The sequence below is a fragment of the Penicillium verhagenii genome (genome assembly GCF_028828195.1).
Source record: "Penicillium verhagenii strain IBT 33310 chromosome Unknown utg000009l_segment0_segment0, whole genome shotgun sequence".
NCBI classification, from domain to species: Eukaryota; Fungi; Ascomycota; class Eurotiomycetes; order Eurotiales; family Aspergillaceae; genus Penicillium; species Penicillium verhagenii.
This window is the reverse complement of record NW_026643173.1, coordinates 683,590-702,406: the sequence shown is the minus strand read 5'-3', so window position 1 is coordinate 702,406 and position 18,817 is coordinate 683,590. Positions and strand designations below refer to the sequence as shown.

At 47.4% G+C, this 18,817-nt stretch overlaps 6 protein-coding genes across 6 annotated transcripts; 3 read left to right on the top strand and 3 right to left on the bottom strand.

The window, feature by feature from the left end:
- Window positions 1–492: 492 nt before the first annotated feature.
- Window positions 493–1,913, bottom strand: N7466_009316 (alpha/beta hydrolase; the record flags this gene model as incomplete). Its single annotated transcript, XM_057168705.1, has 4 exons — window positions 493–1,300; window positions 1,366–1,474; window positions 1,533–1,671; window positions 1,725–1,913. The coding sequence occupies 4 exons, from the start codon at window positions 1,911–1,913 to the stop codon at window positions 493–495; spliced, it is 1,245 nt and encodes a 414-aa protein (XP_057017411.1).
- A 1,833-nt stretch (window positions 1,914–3,746) lies between these two features.
- Window positions 3,747–5,238, top strand: N7466_009315 (uncharacterized protein; the record flags this gene model as incomplete). Its single annotated transcript, XM_057168704.1, has 3 exons — window positions 3,747–4,390; window positions 4,461–4,828; window positions 4,931–5,238. The coding sequence occupies 3 exons, from the start codon at window positions 3,747–3,749 to the stop codon at window positions 5,236–5,238; spliced, it is 1,320 nt and encodes a 439-aa protein (XP_057017410.1).
- Window positions 5,239–5,572: 334 nt separating this feature from the next.
- N7466_009314 (DUF3712 domain-containing protein) lies at window positions 5,573–7,099 on the bottom strand (the record flags this gene model as incomplete). Its single annotated transcript, XM_057168703.1, has 3 exons — window positions 5,573–6,234; window positions 6,380–6,804; window positions 6,879–7,099. The coding sequence occupies 3 exons, from the start codon at window positions 7,097–7,099 to the stop codon at window positions 5,573–5,575; spliced, it is 1,308 nt and encodes a 435-aa protein (XP_057017409.1).
- A 3,394-nt stretch (window positions 7,100–10,493) lies between these two features.
- N7466_009313 (LysM peptidoglycan-binding domain-containing protein) lies at window positions 10,494–12,056 on the top strand (the record flags this gene model as incomplete). The annotated part of the gene is made up of 3 exons (XM_057168702.1): window positions 10,494–10,574; window positions 10,644–11,129; window positions 11,187–12,056. The coding sequence occupies 3 exons, from the start codon at window positions 10,494–10,496 to the stop codon at window positions 12,054–12,056; spliced, it is 1,437 nt and encodes a 478-aa protein (XP_057017408.1).
- Window positions 12,057–12,984: 928 nt separating this feature from the next.
- On the bottom strand, window positions 12,985–14,394 carry N7466_009312 (uncharacterized protein; the record flags this gene model as incomplete). The annotated part of the gene is made up of 1 exon (XM_057168701.1): window positions 12,985–14,394. One exon carries the CDS (start codon window positions 14,392–14,394, stop codon window positions 12,985–12,987), a length of 1,410 nt encoding a protein of 469 aa, XP_057017407.1.
- A 1,202-nt stretch (window positions 14,395–15,596) lies between these two features.
- N7466_009311 (uncharacterized protein) lies at window positions 15,597–17,469 on the top strand (the record flags this gene model as incomplete). Its single annotated transcript, XM_057168700.1, has 3 exons — window positions 15,597–15,621; window positions 15,712–17,168; window positions 17,224–17,469. The coding sequence occupies 3 exons, from the start codon at window positions 15,597–15,599 to the stop codon at window positions 17,467–17,469; spliced, it is 1,728 nt and encodes a 575-aa protein (XP_057017406.1).
- Between the last annotated feature and the right edge of the window lie 1,348 nt (window positions 17,470–18,817).

Below are 18,817 nucleotides of genomic sequence, written 5' to 3'. Positions count from 1 at the left end.
CGTGGAGTTTCCCGGTTTTCACTTCGGGGCTATGGGCCTGGCCTAGGTAGGGATCCAGGGCTCCATCGGTGGATATTCTTAGTCCGAGAAAACACAGAGTGGTCCGTCTGCATACTCAATTAAAAATTTTCGATACATTTCGGCTTCTTTAGCCTCCAAGTCCTAAGGTGCGGGCAAGCGGTCCGGTCTGAGGGAGGTCAATGCGCATCTGTTCAAAGTAGGTGTAGATCCGCCCTTCAAATGGGGGTCCCACATGAACTTATCATCTGTGCAGGGTTATCGATCAATTCAATGAAGTATCGATGAGACTCAGGCACCCGTGTGGTTCACATTGATATAATCTACTACGGTCTGGGGCTCGAGATTTACCATTGAGGAAGGAACTTCTAGAAGGATAAGTCATCGATCAGCAAAACCATACAGACTGGTATGTTTAATTTCTATCCAATCAAATCCGCAAGCTGTTATATCTCCAGAACCGCATTTCGGATTTTAAAGATTGGCTTTGGCAATCTTCAACGTTTCCATCCACTCCAAAGGAATGGTAGATTTTTCTTTTGAAGAAAGAGGCCCCCATTCTTGCGATGTCTGAGCTTCATTCTGCTTCCAACGTTGCACCTCCCGCTGAATCCAAGGCCCCATCGCCGCTGCCGTGGCGTCGATCTTCTCCAATGGAAGCGTATGGTTACCCTTTTCAATTACAACATGGTTGACAACACCAGACGCCACCCCAACATTGCCTTGGAATCCTTTTCCAGTGATCTTCGCCGCCTCCTCATGGATACCAGTTGTGTAAAGCGGGCTCCGGGACCCGCTGATCCAAAGGGTTGGTGGTGCAAGATATGGTAGCATTTTAAAGGCAATCATAGGCTCAGTCCGGTAAACCTGTCTCTCGGGGACCGGAGATCTTTGCTTGGCCTCGTTCTCGTCGCGGTTTTCTCCGGGAACATGAACTATAATGTTTTCCCGTTGATTGATGTATGTGAGCGACATGATTTCTTGGTGTTTCGTGGTGGTCAGTGTGACAGCGCCGGGGGTGGCGGGTGCCGACGGATAGATCGCAGTGGGCAATTCGCGGTACCCGAATTCCGTCCAACGCTGGAATACGCGCGGATCCCAGACACGGAGGAATTTGCGACTCTCTTTGGCTGCGGCTTCGCGCGAAGGCCAGGTGTCGCGCTTTAAAGTCGCCATTGTAATTATTTCGGCCCCGCCACCCTCATGCGGTCTGTCGGAGATAAAGGGCTCGACGAGGAGGAGAGAAGCGAAGAGTCTCGGGTGGAAAAGGGCGGCAAAGGTACTGAAGATGTCAGGCTTGTTAGTGGGAATTCATGGAATTTTGAGATTATTAAGAGCTGGACTGACAGTGACACTGCACCCGCGCTATGGGCAACACCCATTATTGGCTGCGGCATCTCGGTGCGGAAATGGGATATCATATGAAGGACATCGCGGCTGTTATCGGACCAAGTGTCTGGAACTTATTGGTATACTGCCATTTATTTCGCCGGATCTCTCTGCGCTTCACTCACTGTCGTTGCCGAGAATATGCTCATTGACAATGCCGCTGGCCCCTTGATTCACCGCGTCGGCTATCCAGATCGCGCGGATGCGGAACCCATCTTGTTTGGACCGAGCTAGCAGACCCTCCCAAAGAGGCTCGTATAATTCCTATCCCTGAATCAGTTGTGAAATTTTAAGTTGGTGGAAATTCGCAAACATACCTTGGGGAATCCAATGCCATGAGCGGCGATAAAGGTCACGTCACCGGGCTGGGGGTTAGTATTATCGAGAGGTGTATATTGCTTAATGCACAGCTTCAAGGGGGCATTTGCGGTCGCTGTGGCGCGAGCATTATCTCGAATATATTGGGCGTCAATGACGTGTTCGGTGACATGAAAAGGGAAGCCCATTGCGTCGGGTTTCACAAGGCGAAGGGATTGAAAAGATGGGGAAGTTTTAAGAGGAATACGAGTCACGACATGCATTTGGTTAAATATAACGGGTAAAGGAACCAATGGGGAATAAATGGGGAATAAATGGGTTTAGTCCCTGACGGGATCGTCCGCAGTGCGGGGCCGCGGGCCTTCAACAATCCAGTCCGAGGCACACGAGGCACACGTTTCTTTGTTATCTTTGACTATCATGTGGAAAGTCCCACAGGACGCTTAGTAGTGTACTACATGGTATTTGAGTAAGAACTCGCTCTAGCACTGGTCAGATGTTACGTGGACAGCAGGGGTCAATTGATGCAGTGTGTTCCAATTGGATCGCTTAGGCTAATGTAGTCACGCTAATTTCTAGCCCCCAACAACCCCCCCCTCTCAGCGCGTACATGTACGGAAGTAGTACAATGCCGTCTTTGTGTCCGCATGAGGTATGAAGTTCGGGATAGGATGACTCTAGCCAAATGACAATGAGCCCCATAATTTTACTTTGCCGGAAAGTGGTCTGGACTTTAATTTACAAGAGCGCCATAATCTTGGGCAGTTTTGATTGGATATTAGTACGGAGAAAGCAGAAGTGTCAAGTGTGAAGTGCTTGAGACTCTATTTTAGGTTAAGCTCATACTTTTGACGGACGGATAACTCCGTATCCCTTCAGGATCATTTGTGTTTGCTTATTCTTCTCCACGCTAAACACTGCAAGACAACGCTAAGTACGGAGCACTGGCCAGAAATGATGATCTTCCCGCTTGATTCGATTTCGTTCTGACTGGTCTCTTGGCTTATCCACTCAGGTGCCTACAGCATCTGGATTGCCCTGTTAAGAAGGTTACGATATGCGACGCACCGAACGGCCAGGCTGGCCGTATTTTGTCCACTTCTCACTGGCAGCTCATGTTTTAATTATTTACTCTCGATCCTTTGACCGCACAGTATTATCGAGTCCATATAGAAATCATGACGAAAAGATAGTAGACAAAGACTAGGCTCACGGGGAATCTTTGGACTTTTCTTATCCTATAAGAATTCAGCCTCCGGCAACCCCGTGCAGGGTTAGTTGTCTAGAGCCTTACACACCCCGCAGTAGTACATCGCTACAACTGACTGAAGAAGGGCGCCCCATTCAAAGACTTCCCACATTTTTTTCTTCTCTTTTTCTTTTCTCTTTTCTCCTTTTAACATTGACAAAAGAATGGCGGACATTCAAAGCCCTTCTGAAAATGTTCAGGACACTCACACGACCGCAGATGATCAAAAAGAAGGATCTTTGCAAGAGAAGGAAGTAAGTAGCAGCGATGAAGACGTGGATAATGTCCAATCTCCACCTTCTCCACTGCTGGCAGGACGGAGACTTGGGGGCTTAACATTCGGGTTTGTGTCGGCCTTTGAAACCATCATACTTGGGAAACGACTGAAAGATAAGCTAATATGTCGCCTCAGACTTTGTCTCTGTGTTTTTTTGTCTGCCCTCGACATGACCATCGTCAGTACTTCAGTAACGGCGATATCAAACGATCTCAATGCATTTGATCAGAGTAGCTGGATTGTGTCCAGCTACTTGGCAACATATTTCAGTAAATCTTTTTTGAGCCTAGTATTCACTGCCGCCATAGTCCCGTCTTACTGACCACCTAATTCCCAGGTTTTCTTATTATATGGGCCAAATTGAGTGACTTCCTAGGTCGCAAGTTGATGCTAAGCGGTGCTATTGTATTTTTCCTTGCTTTCTCCGCAGCATGCGGTGGAGCTAAAACACCAATTCAGCTGTGAGTGGCACACTTCTACCATCTGATATTATCCATGGACCATCATGAAGAGTTGTCAATTGTACACAGTGAGCTATCACTAACCATCTCCTCCCTTAGTATCGTGTGTCGTGCCTTCCAAGGTGTCGGAGGTGCTGGTATCTTCAGCATGGTTCCGATCATTGTAGTGGAGATGGTCGAGCCACAGAAATACGGCGCATATAATGGATTCGTGTCTATTGCGATTGCGCTCAGCTTTTTGCTAGGTCCATTACTCGGCGGTGCGATCACGGACGGTACCACCTGGCGCTGGATCTTCTGGATCAATTTACCTGTCGGGGCTATCGCACTAGCTTTGATCCTTATCACCATGCCGGCTGGCTTTCCCGACCGTGCCGCAATGGCTTCTCCGAACTTATTTGGTTTCTTCAAGAAGGACTTCAATATTCGTAACCGCGTCGACTATCCGGGCTTCTTTATGTTGTTGACTACTTGTGTCTTGCTTGTCGTTGCTATAGAGGAAGCGGGTACTGATTATGCCTGGAACTCCGCGTTGGCTCTTACCTGCTTGGTATTAGCAGGCGTCATATTCATCGCTTTTATCACTTGGCAATGGTATATGGATTACTCCAAGTCTCCGCGGGAGCCCGTCTTTCCTTGGCAGTTCGTGAAGAACAGGGTGCTGATGGGAATGTATCTGTGAGTTTTTGATTCGCCCTTCGAGGGATTCGCCTTCAAGAAACAGTACTGACATATTTACTCGATAAAGCCAAGCCTTTCTATCCGGTATTCCTTTCGTCACTTTTGTCATCGAACTGCCTCTTCGCTTTATAAGTATCAATGGCAAGTCCGCGTTCGATTCGGGTGTAGGTGTCTTACCATTCACATTGGGCATTGGCGTCTCGTCCGGACTGGCGGGCATGTTCTTAGCCAAAGGTCGCGTCCCAGTCATTCCACAAGTATTATTCGCAAGCATACTGCAAATCCTAGGAACGGGGCTGCTATACTCGGTGCCGGTCACCACACATATTCCTGCCCGCATATACGGATATCAAGTCCTTGTTGGAATGGGCGCTGGCTTCAGTCTCACTTCGCTCATCATGACTGTGCCAGCCATAGTAGACCGACGCGTTTTAGGTGAGTCTCCTTTGGTCATTTCTTGTTCTCTGTCGTTCCAACCTTGGCTTGAACCATGAAAGCTTGTCAATGGACAACGCTAATGCATATATATCTTGACAGCGGTCGGCATGGGGGGTGTTACACAAATGCGTATCTTAGGTGGTGCGCTTGGAACTTCAATCGCAACGAACATTCTAAATACCACGGCGAAAAGTCGGCTGGCGACGGAAATCTCAGCCGAGACGCTTTCTCGTATACTCAAAGATGTCTCATTGGTTAAGACTCTTTCTTCGGCCGATCAATTGTTGGTTCAAGCTGCGTTTGGGGAGGGATTTAAAAGACAACTGGCTATGATGTTAGGCTTCTGTGCTGCTGAAGTTATTGCCGTGGCGATGATGATGGAGTGGCCACTGCGACGGCTGCAATAATCTTGGCTGGTTCCAGAGGATTTACTTGAACATGGAATATTTAAAATTTGTTGATGCCTCATTTTTGCAAATCCGAATATGTAACGATCCGGATGTGCCATGACATAAGCAGCTCGCATAGCTCAGTTGGTAGAGCGCGGCACTAGTAATGCCGAGGTCTTCAGTTCAAATCTGGATGTGAGCAATTTACTTTTTGTTTTTCTTGCAAAATATCATGTTCAAATGTTTTTTAAATAAATTTTTTTTCATTTGGTAAAGTTAATAATTAACAAAACAATTCGTAGCGCATTATTATGTTCCTCGCTTCCCATAAAGAGAGGCTCAATCATCAAACCTAGGGGTATATAGAAGCTAACGAGTTCATAAGCAAATCTCCCTCCTCTGGATCAATATCCTTAAACATGTCTTTGACATGTAAATTCGACCGCATGAACCCAGAGAGATCAACAGGACCTCGCTTTTTCTCGTCCAATGACCGAGACTCTAGGGACGACAAATTCAGATCACCAGTAAGGTTCTTGAGTACGTCTGTGAGATTCCCTTCCGACTTGAGATAGGCGATAGTATTCTTCAAAACGGCACCCAATCCGATCTCTGTCGTCAGAGTGAGTTCTTTCAGGATATCCGTATAATAGGGTACCAGAGTACCATTCCATACGACCGAAGTGGCCACGGCATTGATGCTTAGATTGCCACTCTTGATAGCAGACGCCTCGGCCTTGAGCACGGTGGCCAAGTTCTTGATCACCGTGGAAATGTCGAGGATACCGCGCAAGGGGAAGGTATTGTCACCCGGTACGAGGGTAACGTCTGTCAGAGTCGCATTGCCAATGACCAAATCTCCAGCTTTGACGTCCATTGTAAGTGTGCCGACTTCGAGACTAATGACCGAAGGGTTGGGGAGGGTCGCATTGCCAATCAGGTTTGTTCCGTCGGATTCGGCGGGGAGAACGAGGGTGGCATCGGAGATTCCGAAACCACTAAACTGGTTTAACGCTATTGATTTTCATTAGGAAATGCTTTGTTCTCTTCGTGTCGCACGAACCAAGAAAAACTCGCAATAAAGGGTTCACTAAGGGAAGTTGAAGCAATCAAGGAGAGAGCGAACAAGAAAAAAGCAAAAAAAAAATGATTGACTTACTTGGTGTCACAATGTTTTTGTTCAAGTGAACATGAGACTTGAGAACCCCCAGATAGGCGTTGGTCTGACCCGAAAGTGCCAAAGAGGTTTCCTCTTGAAAGACGACTTGGTGAACAAAGTCTTCCCAGGCAGTCATATTTTGAAGAATTGTAAATTGGTCCGATACACCCATGCTGTGATTACCCTTGATTGTTTGTCCGGGAATAGTCACAGTAGCATATGCATCATCCACGCCATACGCGCGTTCGAATAAGCTCAGCGTAAGATTCTCAATGCGCGCTGGAATTGCAAGCTTCAAGTCGACTTTTGTCTCCAAGGTCAACATCACCGAGTCTGGCTTTGGTTGATTGACCACTGCGTTGATAAGTATGAGGTCGGACTTGTTGACAACCAATTGCGCGATCGCTGGGATAATAACCAGGAAGCTTGATAAGAGTCAGTACCAGAGGGGAGAGGGGAGAGAGCTGTGCCCTTTGAGGACTTGAGGACAGAGACATACAAAATTGGAAGAAATATTGCGAGAAAAATAACATTCGCAGTACAGTAGATGAGCCAGAACCGTTTCCAATGGCGTCGTAGCTTTTCTGATCGTGTCGGGGTTCTGGCCAGTGAAAGACCCCCCGCTGAATCCAATTTCTCAAGCCCCTGACCTCCATCTCCAGGGGTGAGAAAAGGACCCCGATTGTTTGCGCCTAGTACATATTTCTCGCTGATAGGCATATTGTCTATGGGCGGGAGTGCAAAGGGAAGGGACAAGACAAAATCTCCAAATGAGGGAGATGCGCCAGAGTATAAATCAACAGCCCAAAAGCCTAATCTGCAAGGGATTCTTATCAACGTGTTTCTCTGCATGATTTTGCATTTTTGGTATTGCACATTGCATCATTGGCCGGCCGGTTAGTACCCCACGGGGAACTTTGAAAAGTCAGGATCTGCGATTCTCATGCGGGGAAGTAGAATACGGAAACTCTCGCATTGGACAGAACCATCAAAACCACACAGCCTCTGCGCCAGGCCCTCGGTATCTCCAACAAAGTTAAGCTGTCTTGTGAACATTTGGAAAATCAAGCCTGTTTGTTGGTATGAGGCGTCAGCTTGGACCCTCTTTCTCTCCTCTTTCATGAGCCAGGTACATTTCGCTTGCAGGAACCTCGGCCTCGATCAAGGGATCATCGCAGCAGACGGGCCAATAGATGGGAAGCGATGAGGGAAGAACCTGGCTTACAGGGCTCGTTGGGCTTTTCGGTCGCACGCCGGACCTGCACGGTGCTGCAGGAGATATGCAAGCTCGGGTTACAATTAGGACAGTCGACCAGTCTTACTATTTACAGTTTAACCAAAGCTCTCTAAATCCATAGATAACAAAGAAAGCTATTTACTCATGCAAGATGCCCTGAGGTTCCTGGTGAAATCTCCGGAGAAATGGAATTAGATTGACTTCTCCCCCTGGTCCTGATCCTTGTTCAGGCTCTACGCCCCCTCGGGGGCTTTCCTTTTTTGTCTTACTTCCGGCCCACAAACCCCCTCCAACACGATACTATCGATAGCCAACGTGATGAGTTGAATTTCCAGTAGACTATCACAATTTGCACTAATCTCCCCCCCCCCTTTCTTTTATCTGTTGCATCTTTCGGGCTATTGCATTTATCTTGTAGGAGATAACGTGACGTTACGTGACTTTTACGTCAATATACTGTGCAGATCGTCCAGAGCTGAACGCCCAGTTAAACAGAGAAAAATAGCAGCGAATCCTTGAAGATCCACAGTATGACCATCTCTCTCTTCCCTCTTTCTCGGCCATTTTTGCCCTCTCTGAGCGATTCCTGCCTTGATCTGACGCGTACGTAAAAGCGGGGGATCAGTGCGCTAGTGGCAAGTGGGGATCCGATGTGGGGCTGGAGTGGACCATATATAAACGGCTCTGGGGAAATGGTCTCACGATCATTCATTCTTGACGATTTTACTAATTTTTGGTTGTTGAATTTGCCAAAGTAATTGGCACCTGAATTTTAGGTCAAATCTATTCCGTGTGTCGTGATTTGGATCAATATTAAGTCTACCAGGAGTGATCGTCCTTTCAAATGCTACCTGTGGAATTTGTAATTACCTCTTCACGGCCAATATTATTTAAACCTCATATCTCGAGGAAGAAGGAGAAGGAAGCGGTAGTCTGGTAGTCTGGAGCTCTATATGCATAGTGCAGCAGGGGCTTCCTGGAATTTGATATCAAAAACAATCCTGCCTGAATAACCCACACAGCACGAGGATATTAGTTGACTGTTAATGGTCAGCTGAGTCATTCAGCCGCGACCGTAAACATTTGAAAGAACGATTTATCCCTTCAAATGTTATTAATTTCAACTCTTTATCTTCTCCAGCTTTCAACATTTGAAAGTTTGCCATGGACCCCTTTTTGGAGGAAACAAAATCTCAGGTCCGTGGCTATGAACTAAAAGCTACGTCTTGTCGCTTACATGTGTTAAGTAGAAATCATTATACTTCGATAGCATCTCCATTCCGGCAGAAATTGTCAAGCAGCTACATCCATCTCGGGGAGTGTATCGCCTAATATTTGAAAAACACCAGGATTTACAATATCTTCCGAGTGTTATCATTCTTAAGAAAAGAAAGAATGGCTGGGAAGATGAGTTCCAACAAGAGATCAAAGCTTACGAGAAATTGAAGAGCCTACAAGGATTTGTTATTCAAGGGACTTTTGACGACTGTCCTGTTATTATCCTTTCCGAAGTAACTGGGAAAACTCTGCTTGATGTTGCTCGTGATATATCGGCCATATCTACGGAGCAGCTTCGACCTCAGCTTGAGAAGGCCATGGAGGCCCTACATTCGCACGGTGCAAAGTATTTAGACCAGCGACTGGATAATTTTCTTCTGTGTGATATCGGAACTGTCATGATTGTTGACTTGGAGCAAGTGGAGTTCCCATCGGCTCTGAAAGATTGGAAGCACAGTATCAATTATGGGGGTGTGGGCTCTCTTCTATATCTATTTAATTATATAAGAGTAAGGAAGAATCGCCAAGCCCCTAGCAACTTTCATAATGGGAAATCCTACACTCATACTTTGAGTGGTTCGCTTTATTGATTGCCATTATCTGAGGATTTGTTCAGCAGTGCTGTAAGAGTGTCTTTCCTTAGGGGCATGTGCTTTCAATGTTCCCCCTTATTATCATACATTAGTTCCTTTCAATGTTGTGTATTTATCTGCATGTGTGCTTCCTCTCCTCTCCTCTTTTCCTTCCTTCCTTCCTTTGCCGCATTCCATAGCCAGTACTGCTTCCCTGTGGTCTCCATATTTGGTCTGTCTCTCCTTTGTTATCGAACGTAGTCTTCTCCGAATAGGATTACAGTGGTGGGGTCAATTCTACACAGTGAGCAAAAAGAGGCAAGGAGAGAGCTAATCTGGAAGGGGAAAGCCAAGAGCTGGGACTGGAAATCCACTACATACTATTATAGGTACTCGGAATTTGGCGAAGAAAGTACAATAAACCGACCCTATATGATGCGGCTCATATTGATATCTTCAATGCAACATTTTCTTTCAGTATTTGATATGATTCGCCACATAGTACAAATGACACTTATCGAGCCACTTCAAAGACAGAGCCGCATGGATTGCAGCAGGGATTACACCTGACATCTGGACCAAGTGCAAATGCAGGAACATTGAAAGACTAACCGGAAGATTCGTATGTCAAATACTTGAACATTCAAAGAAATTATTTTCCTCGTCGTCTTTAATTCATTGAATCCGAAAATTGCTACATAAAAGAAATGCTTGCCAGCTTCTAAGCGCGTTCGGATCGACCCTCATGTATTCTTTGTTAACAGCCCTATGAATGCACCCCTATATTTTTGAAATAAAGGGCTTATCCTTGATCATAGTTGTGACCCCGCTTTCATATTGACAATTTTTCTTAAATTAGCATCTACAACGTTTCATATGGTTTCGCCCCCACATCAATGAACAGAATCACTGACTTCCTAATTGGGTAATATGTTGAATTTCCCTTTCAAGGCCGAAAACAAAAGGGAGCACCCTCCCACTATAGTCGAGTTCAATTTCTTTTGTGCTGTCAATTCAAGGAATCAAAATGAGAATGCCGCTTCCTCACAGCATACTCGCTTTATGCGGGCTATTTTTGATATCAGGTACAGCCGCTGCCGAAATTCACGTTAGTACACTCATCGAGCACTATGCACCTTTCATTACAGGGAATAATCGCTGACAATTGGAACTCCAGAAGCGCGAAGCTGCCTGCTCATCAATTCTTGTCACGTCTGGTGACACATGTGCTACGCTAGCTGCGAAATGTGGCATCACGACTGCCGAGCTCGCCGACTATAACACCAACTCAACTTCCTGTTCGAATCCAACAGTGGGGAAGCCTGTTTGCTGCTCATCTGGGACCCTCGAACTTCCACCCTCAAAAGGAAGCGATGGTCTCTGTTACATTTACACCCTGCAGGCTGATGACACCTGTTCACGTATCGCCGATGGGTATGAAATTACGGTCGATGACGTTGAGGTATACAACAATGCCACATATGCCTGGAATGGCTGTGATGATCTGAAGCAAGGATCCTTCATTTGCTTGAGTGAGGGATCTCCACCTATGCCAGCGGCTCTTCCGGATGCTATCTGTGGACCACAAGTGCCTGGTACCGTCCGTCCAAGTAACATGTCGACTCTTGACGATCTGAATCCGTGCTTGGCAACGGGTTGCAAGGTATGACCTAGAGTTTTGGTTTGGGTATCTATTGCGAAATCTGACACGCTCTTTTAGTGCAACCTGACAGTGGGGTTATGCTACAATACTGTAGATTCCAAGTCGAGCTGTCCCACCGGTACAACTGCTGCAACGACCGTTGCTGTGAAGACTACCTCGACAAAATCCACAGCTACCTCGACCAAGGCCAAGACGACAGTCCATTCTACTTCTACTTCAACCACGTCTACCAAGCTCATAGCTACCTCAACCAAGACAACAAGCACGCTCTCAGAAAAAGAAACAACCGCGAGCTCAACCACATCTGTGGTCGAAATCACAAGACTCTCTTGGACAAAGCCTACAACCACAACGTCAACGACCTCCAAAGTCGAAACCACAACATCCTCCACAACCCACACCTCCTCCACCTCCGCGCTCTCAGAAACAACAACCCACAAAGACACAACAACAACCGCCACCACCAAGCAAACGTCCACCTCAACCTCAACCTCACCCGCCTCGACATCATCCTACGAGCCCTGGCAAATAGCAATGTACAGCGAAGAAGGCTGCGAAGGTGACTACTACCTTCTCTCCGGATCAAACAATGGCAAGGAAAGCGCATGCCTCGACCTCCACGGTGGCCTTTCATCCGTGTTCACCGAGTCAGGAACTTGGTGCCGCTGGTTTACGAACGGGGGCAGCGATTCAACAGATTGTGACGCGGGGACGATGACAACGCCCGCATCGTGGTACTTTACGAACGCGATTTGCACTGTATATCCTTCATCAAATTGCACGAATACAGATGGTACGGCGCAGGGTTATAGTTCTGCGTCGGGGTTTACTAAGGCGCCTGGCTGTACTAATTTTGCAGATGATACGATCAAGGTTTCGCCTTGGGGGTCGTTTCAGTGCAATACTGTTGATGCCACGAATATTTAGTTTTCGGTTTTTTTTTTTCTTTCAAGGTTCTTCGTTCGATTTATACCCAGATTGAGACATCTTTTATTGTTGTGCTTGTATATTGTGGTCAATTGGTTGGAATTCCAGGTTTCTGTACTTTGGATGAGTCTATTTTTGAGTTAGGTTCATAAATATGATCTAGATTTGATCTGCTGTTTATACTTGAAACACGCTAAATGGGAGGAGATGAGTAGAAGTCGACGGATCGAATTGCATCCATAGATGGACTTTAACATTTGAAATTGAACTACTAGTACATTGGAACATTTGAAAATGTTTGAAAGCCTAGAAACTTGCTTGTACTGATGCCTATTCATCAATGGATGCCCAAAAAAATAATCTATGAGAGTTTATTTATTTTTGCTAGTCCCGACTGGCGGACTTACAATAGTACTACTTAGTATGTACTATGTACTCTATCTGCTACTAAACAGTTCTCTTTCGAGTTCTACTATAAATTAATGATGCAAGGTCCTGGGGAGGCACAACGTGAACGATGACGACGAAGGATCAAAAGGAAAAAGACCAAACTTAAAAAGAAAAAAATTGGAATGCTCGCTCGATTTTCTCAAACCCCAAACCCAGATTGACTCCAGACCTAAAAAAGTAAAAAAATGTAACGCCGATTCCTATGGAGATTCCAATCCGTACTCCCGTAAGTATGCACCTGAAAGATGGGTATTGTAGAAAAGAAAATCGTGAAGCAGAAAAAAACTAAAGAAACATCAAGGAAAGCTAAGAAAAAAAAAAGGTAAGGCTCAAGAGAATGAGACAGGACGTATTTTGCCATCCAGGCAAATGCTGGCACGTGAAAAGCCATATCGGCGATGAGTCGTCGGTGTCGAGTCCTTTCGTCGCTTTGTGGAGGGTGTCTCCCCGCGACGGGAATCGCCCGGTGCGACTGGGCTTAGAACCCAAAGCTCCATCGCGCTTTAAGGGATGGATCAGGGGAGCTATTGTGACGAACACTCGGAGGCGCCTCAAGATCAAATGGATCACTGCGAACGCTATCTCGTGTCTTGGCCGTGCCGACAGAGCACACGGTCTGGCTAGACGCATGGGGCAGAGTCAAGGTGCTCTCGCCGAGCCGATAAGTACTAGTGCGGCAAGAATTGGGGTACGAATCAAAGCTGTAGTCGAGATATCCTGGATCACCATGGCCCGAGGGCCGGGAGTAGTTTGAGACTGAACGAGACGGAGGATAGACCTCAATGATTGGCGAGACTGGGCTGAACCCGGGGTCTAAAGGCCGGTCCTTCACAAAGACTTCGTGTGCTTCACCCTGCAGATACACCTTCTCCAGGTAGGGGGGCTGAGTTTGAACTGACGCGCCGAAGGCTGGAGCGGGTTCGGGATGGTAAATCGGGAATGAGAAGTTGCGACGAACGGGAAACACGGGGGCCGATGGGATACAGGCGCTGCCATCTTTGTCGAAAAAGTACGGCTGGGAGATTTCACGGGTGTGGCCGAGGAAAGAAGAGCTTGTGGAGGTTCTGCCTGGGAGCAGTCCCTGTCTGCTGTTTTGGCGACGATGGGGGCTAGCTCGTCTTCTGCGACGGATGAGGCAAAGAGCCAAGATGCCAAGAACGAGGGCAAATGTTGCGGCGCCGACACTCCCGCCGACAATGACGCTTAACTTTTGGTTGCCGGTTTTTGTTTCTGCGGTCGACGACTCGTTGTTAGAGTTGTTCGACCCTGCAACTACGTTTGCTAAGGTCGTGGAGGAGGGGGAAACGCTTGAGGAGGGGGAAACGCTTTGGGAGGATGACATGGTAATGACTGATGTCATGGTTTCCAAGGTAGAGCTTGTCGAGAGAACTGGGCTGCTTGGCCAGGTGGTTGATGGGTTCTCTGAGCTTGAAGGACTGGTGACCAAAGTTGAGTCCCCAATGCTGGTTTGGGTATCAGAAATCGTAGAAAAGACCGAGACTTTAGACGTATGGAAAGGCCCATGCGGCTGCAACGACGCCGAGCTCAAGGTAGTCGGAGCTGCCGAACTTTCTGATGATGTTGATGATTGAGTAGCTGACGAATCAACAGCCGAGTGGGTAGTAGTCTCGCTGTTTGTCTCAGTCTTGGCGATGGGATCCTGGGTATGAACTATCTCCGGCTTAGGAGTTTGTAGAGAAGACGTGTCTGGGGCTACTACTGTTGGTCTGTCGGCAACGGTGACAGCTTCAGTGATGATCAAGGTGGGGTGAACTGTCTCAAAGAGAATCGATGTGATCATCACGTCCTCCACCAAATCTGCGCGGTCTTTCTTTCGCACCCCTGCCACACTCACCACATACGAAGAGTCAGACAAAGAAATATTCATCATGTCGACTAATAGTACAGGCCGAAATAGCAGGGTGCGGTAGTCGTGTCCGTGCGGGATTGTGGGGTACAGATCGGGGCAGTCTTTGTTCGCATAGCATGGGAAGGGAAGAAGGAGACGAAGTGAAAGCGAAGGTTAAGAAAGAGGTTGAGAAAGAAACATGATTTAAGAGGACCACCACTTTTGGGGGGTGTGGCGATTACACAAAGATGCCATATTCCTATTGACACTCGCACCGCCAACTCAATGTCGAGATGGTTTATAGTGTCTTTGTTCTTCTTTCCACCCTTTTGTGGAATTAACGCCTCCAGTACTAAGGCGGCGAAGCTTAACTGGAGGGACCAAAAGGAAAAGATAAAAAACAGGAGCATATTTGCACCAGATCCCGGTCACCCGGCTTCTTTAATACTCGAGGCTTCTTTCATCCTCTCAAGTCTTTGGATTTTCCCCTCTGTGACCAGGGGGTGGTTCTTCCCGTTTCAAGTTTATGCTGGCGCTACTAAATTGTGTGAGAGCGACCAGCGCTTAGCATCGCTCGGCCAATCACATAGGGGCCGGTCATTACCCCGTGGAAATGTGATACCCTGCAGAACAGCGTCTCGTGGTGTGAAGAATGGGGCGAAACAGATGACAGGTTTGACTTTTTTTCAGAAATGGACCAGTACATTGAACTTTTGGAAAGAGGAACAGGGGTTTTTTCTTCTTAATTATGAGTATTTCATAGTACAAATCGTGAAGTTGAAGTTGCAAAAAGTCTCGATTTGAAGGGGAAATGTGGTGATTAGTCATCCCGACCGGGGCATGTTTATGTCATCCATACATAATGCCAAACCACCACGTTACTTGGGAACTTACTACTAGTAGTATCCATAAATCAAATCTGCAATAAGACAACTTGATCTTATATTACCTAGTGGACAGTATAGACACCAGTAGATCATTATCAGACGCATCATATAAACAAAGATCGACATCAAATTGACGTGTAAATCACTTGTCCAGGTAAGGTGTTTGTTCCCCACTTTCAAAAGTTCCAAATCCCCAAATCCACTTCCCCTTCATTACAAGAGTTCACCATACTCGGGTTTGTTTTCCTGATCCTGGGGATCTGAAAATATTGAATTTATTTGACTCTGATTTAGTTCTGGTAACCCCCAGAGCATGTGAGAGGTTCTATTGTACTCCATTCCCTCTTCTCCATTATGTTTGGCTGGGGTCCTGGGCTGGGTAAGCTTCCCCCTCCGTCAGAGCTACAACGAAAGAGATCCCCCCCGTCTGTATACTTGAAAACTAATCGGTGAAATTTACAATATGCAGGCCTGGCCTCAGTTAGCACACCACCGGAAGAAGAACGCGAAGCTCCATCACAGCCAACCCCGCTGGACTTCCCCGTCTACCGACTTCCCGATGTAGTCCCCCACCCCGCCGATTCAACCCTGCATGACCTATCCGATCTCCTGGCCTCCATTAAGCGGCCCCAGGATATCTGCCTAGAAAGATTCGCCGCCTTGAATCTCAAAGTCGACCACGATGTCGACATTCGTCAAATGTTCCCCGAGACCCAGCCACAGCCCCCGCCTCTACCCTGGGATCCATCAACACCGGAAGTTCCCGCCGGAGAGGACGAGCTCCGCCCATTGATGAGCAATGGACTCCCATATCCGACAAAGGATCGCTTCGATGTACTACAAGCAGAGCTATTGCTAGACGATGACGATGTCTTTAGAGAGGTCGCCCGACTACCCCTCCGCGAGGGCCGCGATCGGGTCCGCGTCACGCAAACACGCAAGTTCTGGACAGCACTGGAGCGCATGGCACAATATTGGGATACAAGTCTGGACAACTACTTTGAACGCCCGGCAACACCACAGCGCACGCCGCCGTCCGAGGCCGAGGTCACAGCTAAAGCAGATCAGATGCAGATCGATAATCTGCCCGACGTAACAGAAGCGGCTGCGATGGACGTGGATCAAGCGCCACCGGTCGGCAGTGCCGATCGTGAAAAGCCGCCTCACCCCACCTTGAAAATGTATACAGGCCGCCGCAGTGGTTCCGGCAGTGAGATGCCCGAAGACGTGCGTGATGAGACCGTCAGAGCGTTCATCGAGATGGCGGCCTGGCCATTCGGGTGCCAGGTCAACATCCCGACCCTCCCGCCCCGACTTACGGTCAAGAACCTACTTTTCCCAGTCCGGCAGTCGCTGCAGTCGGCGCGGTCTCCGCGAGACCGGCAAGTCGCAAGAAACGGGATCCTAGAGGGGCCCGTTCTCATCGCGCAGTGTCGTCCCGAAACTGGTTTCCGGAACGAAACCGATGCCCCTGGAGCGGGTATGGGGGAGGTATGTGACCTGTTTCGGGAAGTGGGTGGCATGCTGCTAGCTGCGCAGGAGCGCGCTCGTGAGGGTGGGATCGAGATTCGACCCGGAGAGGGCAAGTGGTGGACTACCAGGCCGCGGTTTGGCGGGGCCACTAGTGATGGGATCTTGGAGGATCTTATGAATGGACCTGGTATTCACGGAATCCCTATTCCCGACTCACTTCTCGGTGGTACTGGGGAGGATAAGCCTTCGATGTCGACCCTGGAGGACGACGGTGCGCGCAAAAGACATAAATTGGAGCATCCGTTTGTGACTTCCCTTGCGCGCCGGCCGAGTGCCATGCGTAAGCTTTCCAGTGTTGAGAAGTGGCAGATGATCCAGCCGGGTCCTAGTCTCTGGGATAAGCGCATGCGGTATATGCAGATTGGAAAGGCTGCAGATAATCCATTCGATGATGTATGTGAAACGTGACTCTCTCCTACTGTGTGGCACCCAACTGATTTTTTTGTAGATTTACATGATCTCGGCCATCAACCATCACATTGCCATTTTGCACCTCCGTGTTCATCGGCGATACTTGGAAGTCCTCACCGACGGTGAGAGCGACTTCTCCGAAGAATCTACTGTCCCAGACCAGCCATGGCACGTTCTGAAACTCCAACGTACTCGTTGGTACAACTTGCTTGACACAAATGATCGCATTGAGGCACTGAAAGGCGTTTGGAGCCTATTCCATTACCAGCAAAGAGCGATTTGATCTAAGCGCCAGCATATCATTTCATCTTGTCTTCGCCTATCCAGATTTTGGCATTTCATTTCGGTGTGGCATTGCGCAAATATTGAAGATTTATTTTGGATTTTTTCAAATCTCGGATGCGGTGCATCATGTATATACAACGGGTTTGGAGGCTGGTGTCCTACCATGGCGATTGCGATTGCCTTTCAATTGTTTCTTTACCTGCCTGATTGGTCCATGCATAGACCTGATATCATATTCCATTGGGATGTTGTCAGGTTTTTTTTTGGCTGCTGATGCGGTCTATATGATGCTCACTGACAACTTATTCCCTCATGACTTTTGCTTTCAGCCTGTCCAATTTTAGTATAGACCAAAATACAACCGATTCCCCTGTTATTTTCAACATTTATTGATTCATGATATTGGCTTGGAAGCTCTTTTGAGTACTTAGATATGGTTTGCTTCTATAATGTACGGAGTTACATACTATCACGCAGTACAACCTTGGACATCTGGAAGATATTTTGCTCCCGAGATCTTAGGGAGTTACGCGTTCCTGAGGCTGGACATTCCGTGGGTGTGGACTAGTCACTACTGGTAGTATCTAGATGTCTATGGATGTAAATATTGAACATTGAATAGCATGGAGTGAACGTGCAATACCAAGTGAACTGTTTTTGTGGTGAATGTTACCAAGAAAAGTTCGATTTCAAGCAGCGCACTCCAGGGCTCGCTGCTTAAATGCTTTCTCACGGCGCGTTTTTCATACTAATTGCAATCCCCCCAATCAGCACCACCCTTTCCACCACTATCCCATCGCCATCCCACACGTCCACCATTGATATTTCAGCGCCATTCCAGAATTGACCATCTTACCGCCAGAAATCTCCTCTAGCTGCCTCGGATCGTGTTTGACTCTTACTTCTGAGCGTTCACGTGAAAAGAGCCACTTCTGGTCATTTCATCCAAAGTGATCTCAATGACAACGCAACAACCCTCATTCCCTCTTGGTGCGGTCTGTCGACTCAAAAAATGTTTTTTTCAATTTTCTTCAATTTTCATCTTTTCTTGATTATCAAACAAAATCATTCGATTGCTCTATCTGTGATCATTTTTACGCCAGGAAGGACAAGCTCAGGCGACCACAATACCTAGAGATGCAGTTATCCACATGTTGCCGCTCACCAATGGCCAAAAATGTGATTAACGGTCTGATTCAAATTCTCTGTGGGGGTTAACTAAGCCTCGGGGCCATTTTCGATGTTATCCTGTTCGACCTCTAAGGGTCTTCTGTGTCAAGTATCGAGTGTCGTGAATCGTACATTCCAGCCAGCGCTTGACAAGATTTGATCATTCTTTTGGAAAC